Raw genomic sequence first — 18,252 nt, 5'->3', positions numbered from 1 at the left:
TCTGCAGTGGGATGGCTTCTGAGGATAGGACAACCTGGCAGTAGGGTTCGAGTGAGACACGTCTCCCACATGCTCATCATATATTTGAACACTAGGTCCCCAGTTTGATAGCAATGTTTGGGGGTGAGTGTCATGGCACCTTTAGGAGGTGGAGCCTTGCTGTAGAAAGTATGCCACCAGGGGCAGGCTTTGAGTGTTTCTACCCTTGCCCCACTTCCTGTTCTGTGTGTGGATGTGATTAGCTAGCTTCCTTCTCTTGCCATTATATTTTCCCTGATTGTTGCCATGTCTTCTTTCCTCCCATGATGGACTCTCCCCCTGGAACCATAAGGCAAAACAAACCCTTACTGTCTTAAGCTGCTTTTAGTCATGCTATTTTATCACAGCAACAGTCAAGTAACTTAGATACATGGGGTATCCACTCCACCATGAGTTGTTGGTCAGGGGGGCCACAGAAGACACCGAAATAACATAGGTTAGCGCCATTGCTCTTAGTTGCCCTTAAGGACTAGATGTTAAGACTCTATTGCTGAAGATGCCACTCACTTTGGACTCAGGACATAGAGGACTCAACCTTGAACCGACCAGAAAAATTCCTCTCTGCTGGCTAGCTTACATAATGCTAGAAGAAACTATGCAGACTGTTGAGGGGATAGGGGGAAGGAACTGATGGTCTTATCCAGTGCTGGACCTGACATGTTACAATACTGGCCTGCCTGGAGAGATGCAACAGTTGCATGAAGGTTGGGGGGTAACCAATCACTTTCTGTTATGATGAGGTCTTTTCCATTGGAGGGATTCAAGCTGGGATTATAAATCCATGACTAAGACCACAGGCTCTGAGGGGGAACTTACAACAGTAAGCCTTGCTAATTGGTCATGTTGTCAAACTACCTTCTAAATACTTATGTTTACATCCATAAATGTTTGTTTCTCACCACTTTGGTTAGAGAAACTTCTTTTTGCATGGGCAGTGGTTGATGCAGATTCATAACTGGTCAAAATGCCAAGTTTAAGTGATAGTCAGTGCTGGCTGTGGATGGGTCATCCATAGCAGATGCCTCCCCACCTCTCCTCCTGCCCCCCTGCCTATCCAAGGTTCAGGGAACACCAGAGGAGGGTGGGTGGAAAGAATGGAAGAGCTAGAGGACGGGAAGGAGCTCTGGAAAACGACATGGCATGACCGTGGTTACCTGCACAAGACAAAGGCAGTTGAAACCCCAGCAGGGATGGGACAGGGGATGCTGAGGGTCCACCCTTGGTGGAGGAACTATGGACAGCTGATGTCTACTCAGGGAAGGAGAGTCGCTCTCCTTTGAGGACATGGCCACTGGGAGGTTGCCCATGCCCCAGTGGATGGTCCCACAGCCATGTATGTATGGGCAGCCTGATTGGACTCACGAAGTTATTAAAAACAAGAAGAAAAAAAAAAAGAACACATGAAGTTTTAGAGTGTGGGGCACTGGGGGAGTTGGAAAGAGATAGTAGCAGATGGACTCAAAGAATAAATTAAAACTATTCCAAAATCTAAGGCGTGAGAGGCTGGTGAGGTGGGTGTCAGAGGGAAGGGTGGCTGCCACCAAGCCTGATTACCTGACCTCAATTCCAGATAGAAGGGAAGGACTGACTCTTAGAAGTTATCCTCTGACCGACCTACACACACACACACACACACACACACACACACACACACACACACACACACACACACACAGAGTGATGACAATGATGTTAAATTTTTAGGCAATGGAATCCTAACACAAAAGTTGAAATTAACATCCTTTGGATACGTAGGCAAATTGGAAATAATGACTAAATCTCGCATCTCCAGGATAGTTCAGGGCATGTGTTCCAGTTTATTACCCAGCTCAAAGAGCCTTCAATTCTAAAGACAGAGTTGCTTATCTCTGGAGGTTTCACAGGTTACAGTGGTTCCTGAGATCACAGAGGACTTCCAGGTCTGACCCCATCTCTCTGCCAAATCCTTACTACCCTTCTCCTCCTGTCTGCTCAGTACCAGGCACTCTAGAAGTCCTCATGGCTCACTCTTACCTCACTCAGGGGTCTTCTTAGAGAGGCACCTCTGGCCGTCACATGTGACCCATGCCCCGCCACCCCTATAAGTCACTCTTCATGCCCCTTGCTCAGCTTTCTTTTATGGCACATGATGGGTAATCTCAGGACTCCCGTCTCCATCTTCTGTCTTCTAAGATGAAAAGGACCTTTTTGATTATTATTTTTGTCTCACTATGTAGAAGAGTCGCTAACACACAAGGCACTCAATAAACACCTGCTGAGGGAGGGACAATGACTTCTATCATTCTGTGGCAGGACCTTTCATCCTCAGAGATGAGTTAAAGCCCTTTCTAATAACTGTCAGCCTTTTCATGAAGCCACAAATCCCGAGCCAATAAAATCACAGCTCTGAGTACAGCAGGTCCAAGAATCCCCGGGCTACCCCTTGAGCATGAAAATCCCGTATTCTCCCCAGTCAGATGCCTCTGCTTCCATTCAGCAAAACCTCAGACCTAAGGCCATATACTGGAATCATGCAAGGAAGCCAACCAATCATCAGGGGGTGGTTCTATGACTGATAAGGTGGCCCAACATACAACCTGATGCACCAGCTGAAGCGCTCGGGACCTGGGGCCTATTAGACACCTGGAAAGTGCCAAGGATGCCTCAGGGTCAAGCAGTTGGCTGTGGGTCATTTTTTCCCTTCCCACTGCACCCTTGTACCAAGGTAGGCTCTGTGAAACCTTTAGAGCACATCCTGGTGATGTGAAAGAAAATAGCCCCCAAAGGGAGTGCCACTATTAGCAGGTGTGGCCTTGTTGGAGTAGGTGTGGCCTTGTTGGAGGAAGTGTGTCACCGTTGGGATGGGATTTGAGGTCTCCTATGCTCAAGCTACACCCAGAGTCACAGTTCACTTCCTGCTGCCTGCGGATCAAGATGTAGAACTTTTCAGCTCTTTCTCCAGCACTACGCCTACCTGCATGCCTCCATGTTTCCTACCATGATGATAATGAAACTGTTAGCTACCCAAATTAAGGGGTTTCCTTTATAAAAGTTGCTGTGGTCATGGTGTCTCTTCACAGCATTGAAACCCTAACTAAGACAGAGTTATTGCCTCCATGCCAATGGCAGCCCAGGTAGCCACCTCCCTTCTAAGTAACAAAGTCACACAAAAAAGCACAGCTGGATGAAGGCAGCCAGAGAGGGATGCTGAGACTCTAAGAAGGAATAGAAGGGACAAAGTTAAGAGCCTTAGTGAGGACTACTCTATGGAGAGGCTGAAGTAATGTCTCCCTTTGTAGAAAACGATAGGCTGGATGTGACAGGGGCAGCTCCATGCTCTGTGGACACAGAGATGAATTCCTGACTCCTAAGGGCTAAGGCAGCATAGCCATGTGACCTACTAGGTAAAACCATCAGAGGTGGCAGCCCCAAGTGTTCCAGGATGCCAGTTCCAATACAGCACTTGCAGTTCTTGCTGAAGCAGAGAACATCAACCGCACCTTAATGTAGACAGCCAGCCAGGGCGGGCACGCAACTCCTGGGATGACTGCTAGCTCGCTCTCAGTCAATCTTAGCTGCAAGTGGAGACGGAAGCCCCTGGACACAACCAGAAGGAAGAGCACAGCGGTCGTTCTAGTCATCCTAGCACTCTTGTCTCAGCCGCTGGAATACTGCCCTTTCGAAAATATTAAACCCCAGCCAGGCAGACACGACGTAATAGAAAGCTTGGTTAGCAGCTGTCCTCTCGACCGATTGCCCGCCACTGGAATGAGAAATATTGCATCCACTAGGACCGTTAAGAAGCGAGAATGCGTCGTAGTTTCCAGTGTCCATTGTGGTCCATTCCTAGGAAGGGGTCGATCTCACCAACTCAATGGAATTCATTCTCAGCCTATTTCTACCGTGGCTCTTTTGCAGGTCCTGTTACATAGGTCTTGCCTATCTTCGATTCTGTGAGTCTAGCGTCAATTAGGGTTTCTAGCTAGCCTCCTCAGTACTGGTGTCATGCTAAGTTTCTGGTGCACCTCGCCAAGCACCTCGGCGATGGCAAACCGGCGAGGAAGATACTCCTCGTGAGCAGTTCGAGTCATTCTGAAATGCGTGATGTAGCATAACTTGATAGCAGCCAGGGATACTGGCAGAACACTCTCTCAAAGATGGTGTGGGAGCAGGTAGATCCGTGTGTTTTTTGCATGGGGGCCGCTTTCTCTCTACCGAGAGTGATTATCTGCGCACCTATTCCGCCGTGTCTCTCGTAGCTGCCCTGGACTCTTTGCTTGCCCGTCGACTAGCCTCATAGTTGTCTCATTCTCCAATTGTGGGCCACACGAGGTAGGGGCTGGTCTCAGGAGACCATTTTAAAGGAGCCACGGTAACTGGACGTTCGCTCTCTCTGGCTTTGCGCAAGAGGCAAGTGTTGTCCGGGCTAATATCAATCACTATCAACCTTTTCTCCTACGTACTCCTTCGAGAACATGAAACCCCACCCTACTCCATTAGGTGCTTGAGCACACGCACTTCATATATTCATATTAGTGGGAACAAAGGTAAAATTGGACAATGAGAGTCCTATATTCTGCTCAGCTATACACAGCAGATGCTTAAGAGAGTCTCCGAGGTACTAGACTGCGGTTTCCCGTCTAGTAAATACAGGGCAGAACCAACCAACTGCACCGGCTGCTTTTACTGTGGGCACATATCTACCAGAACCCGTAGCTCAAACTTTCACCATCGAAATCCCTCAGGTGTTGTTGGGGCCCACATGTCTTCTCGCTTCCCAAAACCAAGGCCAGCCGCAGCTTATCGCCCAGGGTCTGCAGAAGCTGCACCTGTTCCCACCCTGTAAACAGAACAAACCCCCCAGCCGTGTGCTTGTCCTCCCACCTAGGTATCCTCAGGAAGCACCAAAGCACCATATCTCAGAAGTATGCCGGGTGATGGCACGTAGACCACTTCAGCACAGCGGGATGCCGCCATTGTCATCCAAGTGATAGCACGAGCAGGTACTGAGCGTATTCTGGGTTACAGGCTTCGAAAGAGCACCACAAAGATCAGCGTAGCTGGTTAGGGCTAATGCACATGCTCAGAGAGACATGCCTGAGATAGGAGCCCCACCATCGTGCCTAGCGATGCAGGTGTGTGAATGGTATATACACCACCTTATGACCAACAACAGCTTCAATGAGCTGAGGCGAGGGGCGATTTCGTTGCTCACACTGTGAAGACAATAAGAGAGTTGCTCTGGGGTTAATATTCGTGTTTCGTGTCCCTCTGTCGATGCTCTCTCGTTCCGAGACACTAACGAACGCACTTTGCTCCTTCCTGATAACAAGTTCTCCAGGACTCGTATGGTGTGACTAGACGTGAAAATAGGTGGACCATCTCCTACTTATTCTTCTAGCTGGCTCAATGGTCTAGAGATGGGGAGAGCCCAACGAGAGGTGTTGGTCAACTGCACCCGAGGTATAGACTCCCTGCGGTCATCGATTGTGCCTGGAGAAGGATCCGAGAGGAGCTCAGTACTAGAGCTAGAAGGTCTGGCGTTCAGCCAGAGCTTCTTCGTAGCTGAAACAGTCTGGAGCCTCGGAAGCACACTCCAGGAAAGTCCTTTGTCCATGCCTTGGGTAGACCTCATTAGAGGAAGGATAGTAGTATTGTAGATAGATAGCCGGTACTACAACTAAGAGCAGGACTCACCGAAAACTCTATAACGGAGTTTCCTGGGGTGAGCTAGCACTGCGCTAGCCTGCTAGGCCCCAGTAGCCCACGTAACAGCTGTTATCTCATCTCCCTCAAAGAGAGCAGAGTATGCTGGATAGAGATGATTTCGTAGAACTGTTCTCTAGGTCCGTCTTAATGCAGAAGCCAAATGATAAGAGAGCAACGGTATATATGTACATGCACGTCTGCTACAGTGGGAGTGTGGGATATGATCACAGAAGGGGCGACAGAATCTCACTTTACGGAGTGATACGTAGGGTGAAGAGGGGGAGGCTGATCTGTGACACAAGCCTGAACACCACCGGAAATGTTCCCGCAGCATTGAAGTCCCTGCCCACCACGCAAGTGTGCCAGCACCTGTCCTCCTGGTGGGTGGCCACTAGCTATAACCGATTTCTCAGCTTGCGCCCTATTCTAACCCTGCATGTGTGCATCCTCAATAGAGACCCTGCCGCTGCTGACGCGACGACCACTGTCCTAGTAGTCTCGCTGCGGCAGAGTCGTCGTGACCTCATGCCGCTGAGCTGCAGCGACTGGTCACTCCAGCGCATACATGGTCTCTCTATGTTGAATCGTGCCAGCTCCCTCTTCAGCTTTCTCCACCTCCTGCAGCTGTGCTGGAGAGCGTGACTGCTGACAATTGCTCTTGCAGAGTTTTGAAACCCTCTTGTTCTGTACAAGGCATCGGCAGAGTGGAAGAGGAGTAAAGTAAAAGAGCAGCACAGGGTGGGATTATGGTTCTGCGCACCCGGTGTGAGCAGTCGCTAAAAACGGTAAACCACCAAAATTGTCCGTAAGGGCGCTACCACCGACAAAGGGACTCGGTACTAATAGAAATCTCAGATTATCACTAGTCGACCCTATATCGCCTAACTGCTCCCTAGACCATTACGTTCCCTCTTACGCTGTTACCATCTATCTTAAACTTCAGGAAGCAGAGGCGAGTACACATACAATATGCTAGTGCTATTGACATTGTAATTGTCCAGGAGAGACACTAGCTAGATCAACTCAAGAGAAAGTATAGCTGTGCGCAATAAATGGAGCAGCTTTTCTGTATCGCAGATGCTTGCCTCACGAGTGTTCTCGCTTCAGGCTCTCACATAGGCCCGTCTACTGCAGCATGGGCTGTGTGGCTTAGCACGGTACCGTAAAAGAGCTAGAAATGCCTAAGCTGCCTCTTTCGTCTCACGCAACAAGGACCCCTACGCATCCCCGTCTTTCAAGGATGGCGCCTCCACAGAAGGCCTCCAGTTATTCTCTCTTGTCCCCATGTTCTCAACGCCGGCGTCATCACCACGAGAGCTCAACCAGAGGAGACTGAATTCAGGACAACCTCCTATCCGATTATCTGTCTCTACGAATTTCGCTCAGCCATACTCTGTTGATGCAGTTTGTGGCATGTTCAGTGGCCGATATGCTTAAAATTTTACCGCTTGCTGTGCCCTGGGCATCCTACAAGTCTACACGTTGCTCCATGAACAGTGTTCATGGAGAAGATGAGTGAGTTGCGCGAGTGATGGAAGCGGCCTTAGTGTGCAGAGGGAGGTTAGTCGTGAGGTAGGAGAGAATATGGAAATCACGCTAGGCAAGGAGCTCATGCATGATATAGCCTCTCTTTCATGCTGTATGACTTTGCATGGGACTACTCTAAGCGCAGTAGTTGTGTGGCTAAGTCCTAATGTGACATTCATGAGGCTGGGGCATTACAGTATCTCATGCGTATTACACAGAGAAACTTAGATAACTGCACAGCACTCTCCAAAGGAATAAAGCATGCCTGGCAGTCTACAACAGCATAGCCTCACCATACGCCTCGAAATGACGTGTCTGAAATGCGGGCAAGACAGCAGCACGCCTCATGTGAGCTAAATCCCCTATATCACTCTCTCGCAGGCAACCCAGGTACGAGTCCCTTTGCTGACCCCTATCTGCTCTCTGCTCTATGACTGCATCTATGCTTCATTCATGATGATCTATGCTAGAAATAAACGCGGAACGTAAGAAGAGAGATTTCCACTAAGACCAGACCATCTATATTTGTAGAAAGATCTCGCATAGTTTACCTGTTACAGAGAGTGAAACTATGTCCACTAGGTATCCTCGGTGATCTTATCATTGTGAGGGCAAGACTGAGCATCTAACCTGCACCAGTTTGGCAGGCCAGGTGTACTATCGAACCCTTGATTTTCACTCTCTCTCTGTTCTGATTGTCTATCGAGCTTATAACTACAGAATCGGTAGTCCTAAATCCCACATTATCCCGCGCCACTGGCCATAAGATCATCTCAACGGGTAGAGACACCAGTGTGCTCGATGTATGCCCTAGAATTGAAGCGCCTCGGCATGTGAATTGTAATGTATAGTACTCGATATAGGACGCACGCCCTCAAATGGAAGGGCAGCTGTATGCAGGACATCATAATCAGCCTGGCTTATATTGACTGTTCACTAGATAGCAAATTTGTGTATATCCGCATGGAATATTCCAGGAGTACTCAGCTTATGCTTTGATCTTTGCTGATGCTTACTCGTAAACCAGAACTCAACTTACTTGGGCGGAGAAGGTGCTGCTGAAGCGTAGACAGACCTGTGAGAGATGCATGCGTTATCCTGAGCCTTCTGGTGTACTTGGGAGTCACAGATCACCCATTATTGCATAGCAGAGTGCCGCACTTACTTCCATGTAAATAAATAAGTGGAGTAGAGCGTTAAAATCCCTTAGATAACTCTCAGCCTATGGTCATTTCTACGATAGTGATCGGAACATACACGCATCTCTCGCCATGTTGATCAAGCGAGCGAGGTCCACTGCGCCTGCGAGTGCAACATGTGTGTGTCTCGCGTGGTGTCGTTAGTGAGCGCCTCTAGAAGCCTTGCTTGCGTCACGACTGCCTGTAGAGTTCTGGCGCGGTCCCGTGACTCCCCAGTCTTATTCACGATCTGGCTTATCACCGCAAATCACCCCCTGCGCCTGCGCTTCCGAGGCTGCTATGTTTATAGTTCTCGTCAGACATAAACCCACGACGAGATGCGAAGACTCGGTGTGGTTCAGTCACTCCCAGAGTCAGAAGTTGGCTGGTAGTGGAGAGATGAGAACGAAATCATATGCTAATGATCTTCAACGGTCACACGTACGACAGGCCGCTCGTGCGTGGTCATGCCCACTCTCAGGAAGGCTATGCACATGTTACCATCACTCTCTATGCCTGTCAGATCATCATCTTCGTCAGAGGGTGAATGATAGCCCACACGTTGAGATCTGCGAGGAACTGTAGAAAAACTGGAGCACAGTATTCAAAGTCCAAAAACCTGCTAAAGTCATTAGTAGACTGTGTTCGTGAGAGCAATATAATTGATAGCCGTGTGTAGAATACACTGATAATAGCGGGCTCATGGAACAGTTATTCAAGAGCTGAGGATATCAGTGAGTCATCTTTCTTAGGTACCTGTTACTTGATACGTTGATCATACGGATAACACTATTATAAGGCAACATGACTAACACTTATTTACTTTAGGTTGCCTCTATTTTTCTCAGATGAAAAATATATAGAGAGCATCAAACCTTATTCTTTCTCAAGGGCCTGATTAGAAATTCTTTAGAAAGTTCTAATACTTAGAAACGCCTATTTTAAGTCTAGAGCTAAATCGTAAAACTCACGGTGTGCCATGTCACTTCATGCCCACAATGACTAGCATTTATACTCTATCGTTTTTATTTAGTTGTAAGGCATCCCCATAACAGGAGGAGACTAACACTATGGGCAAACCTTTCGATAGAGGTAAGATATGGCTATGGTCCCTGTTTTCTGCTGCTTTGAAACGGATACTGTCGATACGGAGCCGCTGGAAATTCACAGTGGCGATTAACTGGTCATGAGACCCAGAGAGAACCTCACGAAGTAGTGTAGCTTTATGCACCTAGCGTATCAGCTCTCCGGCGGCGTCCTGAGCGACCCTGTTCTAGGAAGGGCGTCTCTCATACCTTGCCTCCTGCTTGAGTTGACTACAACTGAGCGTGAATAGGTGGCGCAACATGGGCCGGATGCGTGCTTCCCGTGCCCTGGAGTCGCTCAGCGCATGAAGCATGAACTTGGGGGCTGAACTTTGTGGTGTGTATTAAAGGTGACTTTCACTATGTCCCGGCGTAATTAGCCCTTTTGCTGCACTTCCCGCATCACGCTGGTGGCGTGGAGGAATACTCTACAGCCGGACTGCCTGTCTCGCTGAGGCTGAGAAATTACGACCTCTGAGAGTCGACGGCTTCCTGACAATGACTTGTTGGCACTCTTTTCTTCTGCTCCGGCATCTTTTGCGTGTGCGTGCTTCAAAGACTGATCACAGAAACCACTGCTTTCTAGGAAATGACGACCTTCTGGGATGCTCACAGGTGGAAGAGAGATGTGTCACCCCCTCTAGAACTCGTCTTTCCCAATTAGCATGGTCGTGACCCACCGAACGTAGGGTCTCTGTCCAGTACTCGATGTTTGATAGATGTCGACAGAACATTCGCTCCCAGCCGTCCGCCCTGAAGACAGTGCGATACTTGTGACTGCACTCCTTGACACATGACCCGTACACACCCTGTCACTATTACAGTCCTTGCGTGCGCGTTAAGAGCTGATTCGCTCACCAGACCCCCAGAGCCTGCCCATGATCTAGGAAGACCTCCGCATAAGAGCTGCACAAACCTGCGGCGTGAACACGAGCCTTGCTGTGATTGTAACGATCCAGCCAGCCATCCTGCTGGCTGTGTGGACTCCTCTCTGGTAGGCTTGGACTCCATCACTCCTTGTGTGCTTCCTTAGTGTGTCCTCTTCAGCGAGGCCTTGCCTATGAGGCCAGTGACACGAGCGTGTGACGTAAGTCGCGTGGCACATACTCATACGGCCGCGAGGCATGAGTGTGTGAAGGCACAGTCAACGAGTTAAAAATGGTTATGCAGAAATATGGGACCTCGGCGTGACTGAGTACCACATAGGGCGACACAACGTGTGCTCGACCAGACAAGAGATACTGCACCCTGTCTGCCTGTAGCCTCATCGGCAAGCTCGCAATCCAGGCATAGAGCCCTTGCTCGGTGTCAAGATACGTTGCTCAGCACCAGCCTTCTGATGGACAAAGCCTCAACCCCAGGGGATAAAATACTGGTATGAGTCCAACCTTCTGTCCACTACCTCACACAGACAATTGTGGTTTGCCAACAGGTCACAGCTTCGAGGAAAAAAGCTTCCTTTAAAAATAGGCCTTTCCAATCGACTTCCCTCGGATGTTCAATTGTGTGGGGTGTAAAATGCTACAGTATTTTTATCCCCTGGGGTTGACTTTGTCCATCAGCAAGGCTGGTGCTGAGCACTATCTTGACACCAGGGTCAGGGTGGCCCATGGCACACAGGCTCCTCTGTGGTGGGGACAGTGTTTTCAGTCCCCTTGTCCTTCTGGCCACCCTGTGCCTGGGACACTGACTGTCAGACGGTCACTGGCCCTGGCGGCCCTGATAGACCCACAGGACACCGTGGTGCCTGCTGTTCGAGCAGACCTCTTCCCCAGGCGCTGACACCCTGACTAGCTGTGCCACCACAGGCTGACCAGAGCGGGGACTGAGCATGCCCAGCTTGCCCTGGAGGGGCTCTCTCTCTCCATACTATCAAGCCAGCACTCTGGATAACTCCCAGAGAACACACCCCCCAGGGCACCAGCTCTTTCCAGAAGCCTGGTGTCTGCCCAGGGCAGGAAGGCAAAGTGCTCCATTGCCAGCTCTCTCCACGCTGGGGCTCATGTGCAGGAGAGCCAGCTCATCCATAAAAGCGTTCATTTTACTGGGAATGCGGCGCCTCAGTTGGCAGAGTGCTGGCCTCGTAGCATGAATTCCCGGGTTGAGCCCTAGCACAGCGTAAAACCGAGCCTGGCAGCCCACCCCTGTGATTCCAGCGCTTGGGAGGTGGAGACAGAAAGATCAGAGGTTCGAGGTCATTCTTGGCTATGAAAAGGAGCTGCAGGCTAGCCTAGACTACAAGAGAGCCTATCTTAAAAAAACAAAAAGATTCACCTATTTCCCTGCCCTGAGGCTATGAGAAGCTTTAAAACTGCCTACTACAGAACAGGTACAGTAAGACCAAGTGACCTCCATCGACTTGTCTGATGGCCCCCCACTGCTAAGCTTCTTTTCCCCACGCCCCACCATGTGTGCCTTGAATCCTTTCTCTCCTCGCTTTTTTGGAAGCCTGATCCTGTGATCCCTTTGACACAGCCAGACCCCTGTGTACAATGAGTCTCCTCTCCACTCTGGAAGCCTTCCTCAGTGGTAATAGCACAAAGGACAGGACCGGCTCATTGGCGGCGACGTTTGGGACTAAGAAGCCAGCACCTTCCGCATGCTAGCTATGGGGTGAGACCTGGAGGGCAGTTAAGATTTTAACACTTTATTCCTCTGTGGCTTGATGTCCCCAATCCACCATCCTTCAAAATGACTCACGAAATCATGTGAGGATCATCTACTGTATGGATCAGATGTGAGTGAACATAAAACACCTACCACAGGCTTTGGAGTGCTCAAAAAAAAATCACAGCGGTATCCATGGAGCTGCAGACTAGTCTGGACTATATGAGTCTCTCTTTAAGGAAGAAAATCAAAAGCAAAATGACTCTCCTATTGTCCTGCCCTGAGGCTATGAGAAGCCTCCAAATCTCCACTGTACTAAGGTTTATCTCTGTAATACAGCATCCAAGCTGTGCCAACTCCCTCCTACCTGGAACCTAACAGAATGTCTGACACAATCAGGCACCGAACAAAGGTCTTCCATGGCCTGGGGTTGGGGGGAGATACATGGGCCACCTGAGTGGTGTGAACCTGTTTCCAATATGTACTCTACCCTGAGTCCATAGGACCCCAAAGGAGGAGTCAGCATCCTATGCTTGCCTCAGATCCTTTTCACAGAACTCCACCCATAGAGGGCTTCATCACGAACTCCCAGCTTATCTAATTGGCTGATGTATGAAGGTGCCCAGGGCAGACAGAGTGAAAATCTTAAGCAATGCAACACCAATGTCCTACCAGACAGGAAGCTAGCATGTCCCTCACGGGGACTGTCATACACAAATGGGAAAGAACAATGTGGGCACCTGAACCCTTAGTGAGCACCAGCCATTGCTTTACCTATCCCACACAGCCTCTGCAGGGCCAGGGCCACAGGACTCTGGACCAGTCTATCAATTTCCTGTCATTGCTATAAAGAACACGATGAAGTTGGTAGCTCGGAACAGCGTAAGCTACTATTTTACAGTTCTGGAGTGCAGAAGTCTAGACATGGCCAGCAGGACTGGGGTCCTTTGGACACTCCAGGGGAGAACCTCCCACGGTTATCTGTGGCTCCTAAAGGTGGCCTGAACTCTGGAGCTTGTGGACCTGCCGCCTGCCACTTGATGCTGCCTGTGGCCTTCATCTTATGAGCATCCTATGGCCCCATGAGGTCCTCCTCGGCAACCGAGGGTCACCTATAGATCCAGACATCCTTAACTCATGTACTTCTGCAAAGCTTCATTTGGCATGCGAGGGAACAAATTTACCAATCCTGGGGATTAGGGCCTGGCATCTTTGTTGGGGTGGAGCACTGTTCTGAGTACTACAGTAATAACTATTCTTACTGACTGGGCAATGTTCCCTGAGGTCTCTGGTACCTGCAGCTCCCTGAGAAAGCTTGGGGTCCCTCTCCAGCATGTCCCCATATCCCTTGACAAGCCTCGGCACCTAGGTAGGAATCTCCTGCCACCAACCTGGTCATCGATCTTCCGCTGCAGCTGGACCACTTTGTTCTCCATGCCCACATTGAGGCGTTTCAAGTGCTCTGCAGAGCGGGCCTCAATCTTGAGAGCCTTCAGCTCCTGCTTGGCCTTGAGCCTCCGGAAGGCACACTGGATGACAATGGCGGCATCCCGCTGCTGCTGGAAGTGTCTACGTGCCATCCAGCCCCGGGCATACTTCTGGATGATGGTGGCTTTGTGCTCCTTGAGGACCTGGTGAGGACAAGCACACAGGCTGGGGGTTTGTTCTGCAGGGTGGGAACAGGTGCAGCTTCTGCAACTACCCTGGGGCGAAAGCTGGGCTGGCCTTGGTTTTGGGAGACAGAAGACATGTGGCCCACAACACCTGAGGATTTGATGGAAAGTTTGAGCTAGGTTCTGTAGATCATGTGCCCACAGAAAAGCAGCCGTGAAACGCTTGTGTCGACCCTTATTTTACTAGACGGGAAACCGCAGTCTAAGAAGCTTCAAGTTTTGGGAAGCCAAATGATTATTCCATTGGAAAGAGGCAGTGGCCCTGGTGTGGGGGAGCTGGAAAATGAAGTGAGATGCTCCAGGCAGCTGCTCACCTGGCGGTAGTTTCTCCGCACAAACATGGCCCGGGTGAAGGACTGGATGATGACCGCAGCCCAGCAGACTCTCCGGTAGGCCAGGCGGGCCCTCTGCATCCGGTACTGCTTCTGGAACACTATGGCTGCTCGGGTTCTCCGCAGGTGCTCGGCCAGCCTAGGAGCAGCGGAGGAAGAGCGCAGGTGGAACCAGGGAGAGGAACTGGGCCAGCTGAGCTATTCGTGAAGTGAGCCCCTTCCCTCTGTGGCCCCCGTTGGACCCCCACCTTGACTGGAGTCACAGACAGGTGTGAGCTGCTGTGTGGGTGCTGGGAATTGGACCAGGGACCTCGGGAAGAGCAGCCAGTGCTCTTAACTGCTGAGCCCTCTCTCCAGCCCAGCATCTCCCATCCTTAACGGGGTCACACAGCTGTCTGTCCCCCTGCACCTCCACGAGCTCAGAGATAGTTCAAACACCCTGCGTTCTTGCACCTAGTTCAGGGCCTGGCAGTTGAGGACCAGAGCACGTGTTCGCTGAGTGACAAGACACTCCTCAGGCCAGCAAGGATTCCCTCTGAGTTCTCAATGCCCTGAAATCCCCACTCGCTCACTTCAGCACTCCACCCGCCCCTCTCTAGAGCAGAGGCTTCCCACCCTTCTTGAGCACTCATCAAGTTCACTGCAAGGGCTCAGAGAGAGGACCTAAGAGATCACTTAGCACAGCCCTGGGAAAGGAAGTGCTCTTGAGTGCCCCACGGCACCTGCATGCTGAAGTCCCAAGGGTCCCCTAGTCTATCTCTCTGTCCTTCCTTCACACAAGGCTTTGTCCATCCCCTGGGTCACATGCTCCCTGCAGGGAGACTGCAGCATGCTGTTGCAGGATCCCCAGCAGGAAGCCTGAGTTGGTGCCTTCTCTGGGGAGGGACAAGTAATAACGATGGGATTAGTGGGCAGGGACTGTGTGGGGCCACTCAGAGGTGGTCTGTCTGTCCTTTTATCTCCACAGCTTCTGCACTGAGGCTGTCTTAACAGTACAGAGGTGGCATGGCAAGAGCCATCTCTGGCTGTGTGTAAGTAAGCAGCCTCTGGTGAGCAAGGTCAGCATCTCCACCTTTACCACACAAAAGAGGCCTATACCGCGCTTAGGGTTGGGTGAGGATGTGGGGCGTGTCTGTGTTTCTCTTTCTCTAGTGGAGACGGTTGAGCAGCCACCTGAGAAACTGGCTCCGAAACACGAGATTTCATGGCAGTTTCCATCACTTCTCTAAGGCAAAAAGGAGCGAGCACTGCTGTGAGCAGGCTGGGTCTCCATCTCACAACTCCCGGGAAGGCCTAGGAGGAGGGGGCAACCTGCATCGCACTGGACGCTAGGGCTTTTACGCCTGCCTCAGTAGAGACGGCCTCTGCCATCCTGTTGTTCACCAGCCCAGGGCCATCGGTTAGGAAGAGAGTGGTGTGTGGCACTGGGTAGGCAAGAGAGGCTTATTGGTGTCCCGGCTCTACTGCACGGTAGCTGCTGTGGCTGGAGGCATGTCATCCTAGCTGCTGTGGCTGGAGGCATGTCATCCTAGCTGCTGTGGTTGGAGGCATGTCATCCCTGTGCTGTGGCTGGAGGCATGTCATCCTAGCTGGTGTGGCTGGAGGCATGTCATCTCTGTGCAGTGGCTGGAGGCATGTCAGCCCTGTGCTGTGGTTGGAGGCATGTCAGCCCTGTGCTGTGGCTGGAGACATGTCATCCTAGCTGCTATGGCTGGAGACATGTCATCCTAGCTGCTATGGCTGGAGGCATGTCATCCTAGCTGCTGTGGCTGGAGGCATGTCATCCTAGCTGCTATGGCTGGAGGCATGTCATCCTAGCTGCTATGGCTGGAGGCATGTCATCCTATGGAGGCATGCTATGGCTGGAGGCATGTCATCCTAGCTGCTATGGCTGGAGGCATGTCATCCTAGCTGCTGTGGCTGGAGGCATGTCATCCCTGTGCCGTGGCTGGAGGCATGTCATCCTAGCTGCTGTGGCTGGAGGCATGTCATCCTAGCTGCTGTGGCTGGAGGCATGTCATCCCTGTGCTGTGGCTGGAGGCATGTCATCCTAGCTGCTGTGGCTGGAGACATGTCATCCCTGTGCTGTGGACATGTCATCCCTGTGCTGTGGCTGGAGGCATGTCATCCCTGTGCTGTGGCTGGAGGCATGTCATCCCTGTGCTGTGGCTGGAGGCATGTCATCCTAGCTGCTGTGGCTGGAGGCATGTCATCCTAGCTGCTGTGGCTGGAGGCATGTCATCCTAGCTGCTGTGGCTGGAGGCATGTCATCCTAGCTGCTGTGGCTGGAGGCATGTCATCCCTGTGCTGTGCTGGAGGCATGTCATCCTGTGCTGTGGCTGGAGGCATGTCATCCTAGCTGCTGTGGCTGGAGGCATGTCATCCCTGTGCTGTGGCTGGAGGCATGTCATCCCTGTGCTGTGGCTGGAGGCATGTCATCCCTGTGCCGTGGCTGGAGGCATGTCATCCTAGCTGCTGTGGCTGGAGGCATGTCATCCTAGCTGCTGTGGCTGGAGGCATGTCATCCCTGTGCTGTGGCTGGAGGCATGTCATCCTAGCTGCTGTGGCTGGAGACATGTCATCCCTGTGCTGTGGACATGTCATCCCTGTGCTGTGGCTGGAGGCATGTCATCCCTGTGCTGTGGCTGGAGGCATGTCATTCCTGTGCTATGGCTGGAGGCATGTCATCCTAGCTGGTGTGGCTGGAGGCATGCCATCCCTGTGCTGTGGCTGGAGGCATGTCATCCTAGCTGGTGTGGCTGGAGGCATGTCATCCTAGCTGGTGTGGCTGGAGGCATGTCATCCCTGTGCTGTGGCTGGAGGCATGTCATCTCTGTGCTATGGCTGGAGGCATGTCAGCCCTGTGCTGTGGCTGGAGGCATGTCATCCTAGCTGCTGTGGCTGGAGGCATGTCAGCCCTGTGCTGTGGCTGGAGGCATGTCATCTCTGTGCTGTGGCTGGAGGCATGTCAGCCCTGTGCTGTGGCTGGAGGCATGTCAGCCCTGTGCTGTGGCTGGAGGCATGTCAGCCCTGTGCTGTGGCTGGAGGCATGTCAGCCCTGTGCTGTGGCTGGAGGCATGTCAGCCCTGTGCTGTGGCTGGAGGCATGTCAGCCCTGTGCTGTGGCTGGAGGCATGTCATCTCTGTGCTGTGGCTGGAGGCATGTCAGCCCTGTGCTGTGGCTGGAGGCATGTCAGCCCTGTGCTGTGGCTGGAGGCATGTCAGCCCTGTGCTGTGGCTGGAGGCATGTCATCCTAGCTGCTGTGGCTGGAGGCGTGTCATCCCTGTGCTGTCTCAGTGCAGGAGTATTCATAGAAGGGCTTCCTCAGCCCTTTCCACGTCCAGCCAGCATCCAAGGGTTTTCAAAATTCTGGCATGACTAGGTTACGCGCAAGTTAGCTGGAGTCATCTCTCTCCCTAAAAGATAGTAGTTTCACTTTGGGGTTCAGACAAAGTAGAAATGGTTGGTTTGCACCCAAATCAGATGGTACTAGGTTGGTGTTGGTGGACTGGGGATGTATATTGGGTATCAGGAGACACATAAGGTAGATCTGCTCCCTGAAGCAAGAAGGGCATCACCAGATCTCTGAGTTCGTGGCCAGCCTGGTCTACAGAGCGAGACCCAGGACAGGCACCAAAACTACACAGAGAAACCCTGTCTCGAAAAACCAGAAAAAAAAAAAAAAAAAAAAAAAAAAGCAAAGAAGGGCATGACAGGGATGCACACAGGTACTAGGAGCAGTTTAAGAAGCAGATGGGCCCAAGAGGAAGGACTGTGATTGCAGACAGAGAGGCTCTCCCCTTTCTCCTGACTTCACATGCACCCCCAAATGGCTCACCTGCGGGCCAGGTGTCCTCTGTAGAACCTCTGCAGGGTTAAGGTGGCTGCCTTCAGCCTACGGTACTTTACTTTCTGCAGCCAGCCCCTGACAGTCTTCTGGATCATGATAGTGGCTTCCCGGAACTTGTCGGCACGAAGCTTCTCCAGGTAGGCCACCTGGCCTGCCCGGAAGAAGATCTTGGTGCGGCCAAATTGGAACTTGTCTGGGTCCTTTAGCAGGTTGGGAGGGAGATTGGCTGGTTAGTGAACTCTGCAAAACACACTAGCCTTTCCTTCCAAGGCA

General features: G+C 51.4%; 1 protein-coding gene across 1 annotated transcript in view; it reads right to left on the bottom strand.

The window, feature by feature from the left end:
- Nucleotides 1-18,252, bottom strand: part of Myo5b (myosin VB) — a 303,407-nt gene that overhangs the window by 43,413 nt on the left and 241,742 nt on the right. The window contains exons 19-28 of the mRNA XM_037196923.1: nt 17,968-18,179; nt 14,112-14,268; nt 13,325-13,755; nt 10,198-10,270; nt 9,513-9,612; nt 8,878-9,011; nt 8,294-8,329; nt 6,488-6,503; nt 5,455-5,583; nt 4,723-4,858 (exon numbers count right to left, since the gene is read on the bottom strand). Coding sequence (XP_037052818.1) covers nt 4,723-4,858; nt 5,455-5,583; nt 6,488-6,503; nt 8,294-8,329; nt 8,878-9,011; nt 9,513-9,612; nt 10,198-10,270; nt 13,325-13,755; nt 14,112-14,268; nt 17,968-18,179 — 1,424 coding nt within the window. The remainder of the gene's footprint in view (nt 1-4,722; nt 4,859-5,454; nt 5,584-6,487; nt 6,504-8,293; nt 8,330-8,877; nt 9,012-9,512; nt 9,613-10,197; nt 10,271-13,324; nt 13,756-14,111; nt 14,269-17,967; nt 18,180-18,252) is intronic.

This window comes from Peromyscus leucopus, chromosome 19, assembly GCF_004664715.2.
Source record: "Peromyscus leucopus breed LL Stock chromosome 19, UCI_PerLeu_2.1, whole genome shotgun sequence".
NCBI lineage: Eukaryota > Metazoa > Chordata > Mammalia > Rodentia > Cricetidae > Peromyscus > Peromyscus leucopus.
This window is presented reverse-complemented; position numbering and strand designations above follow the sequence as displayed.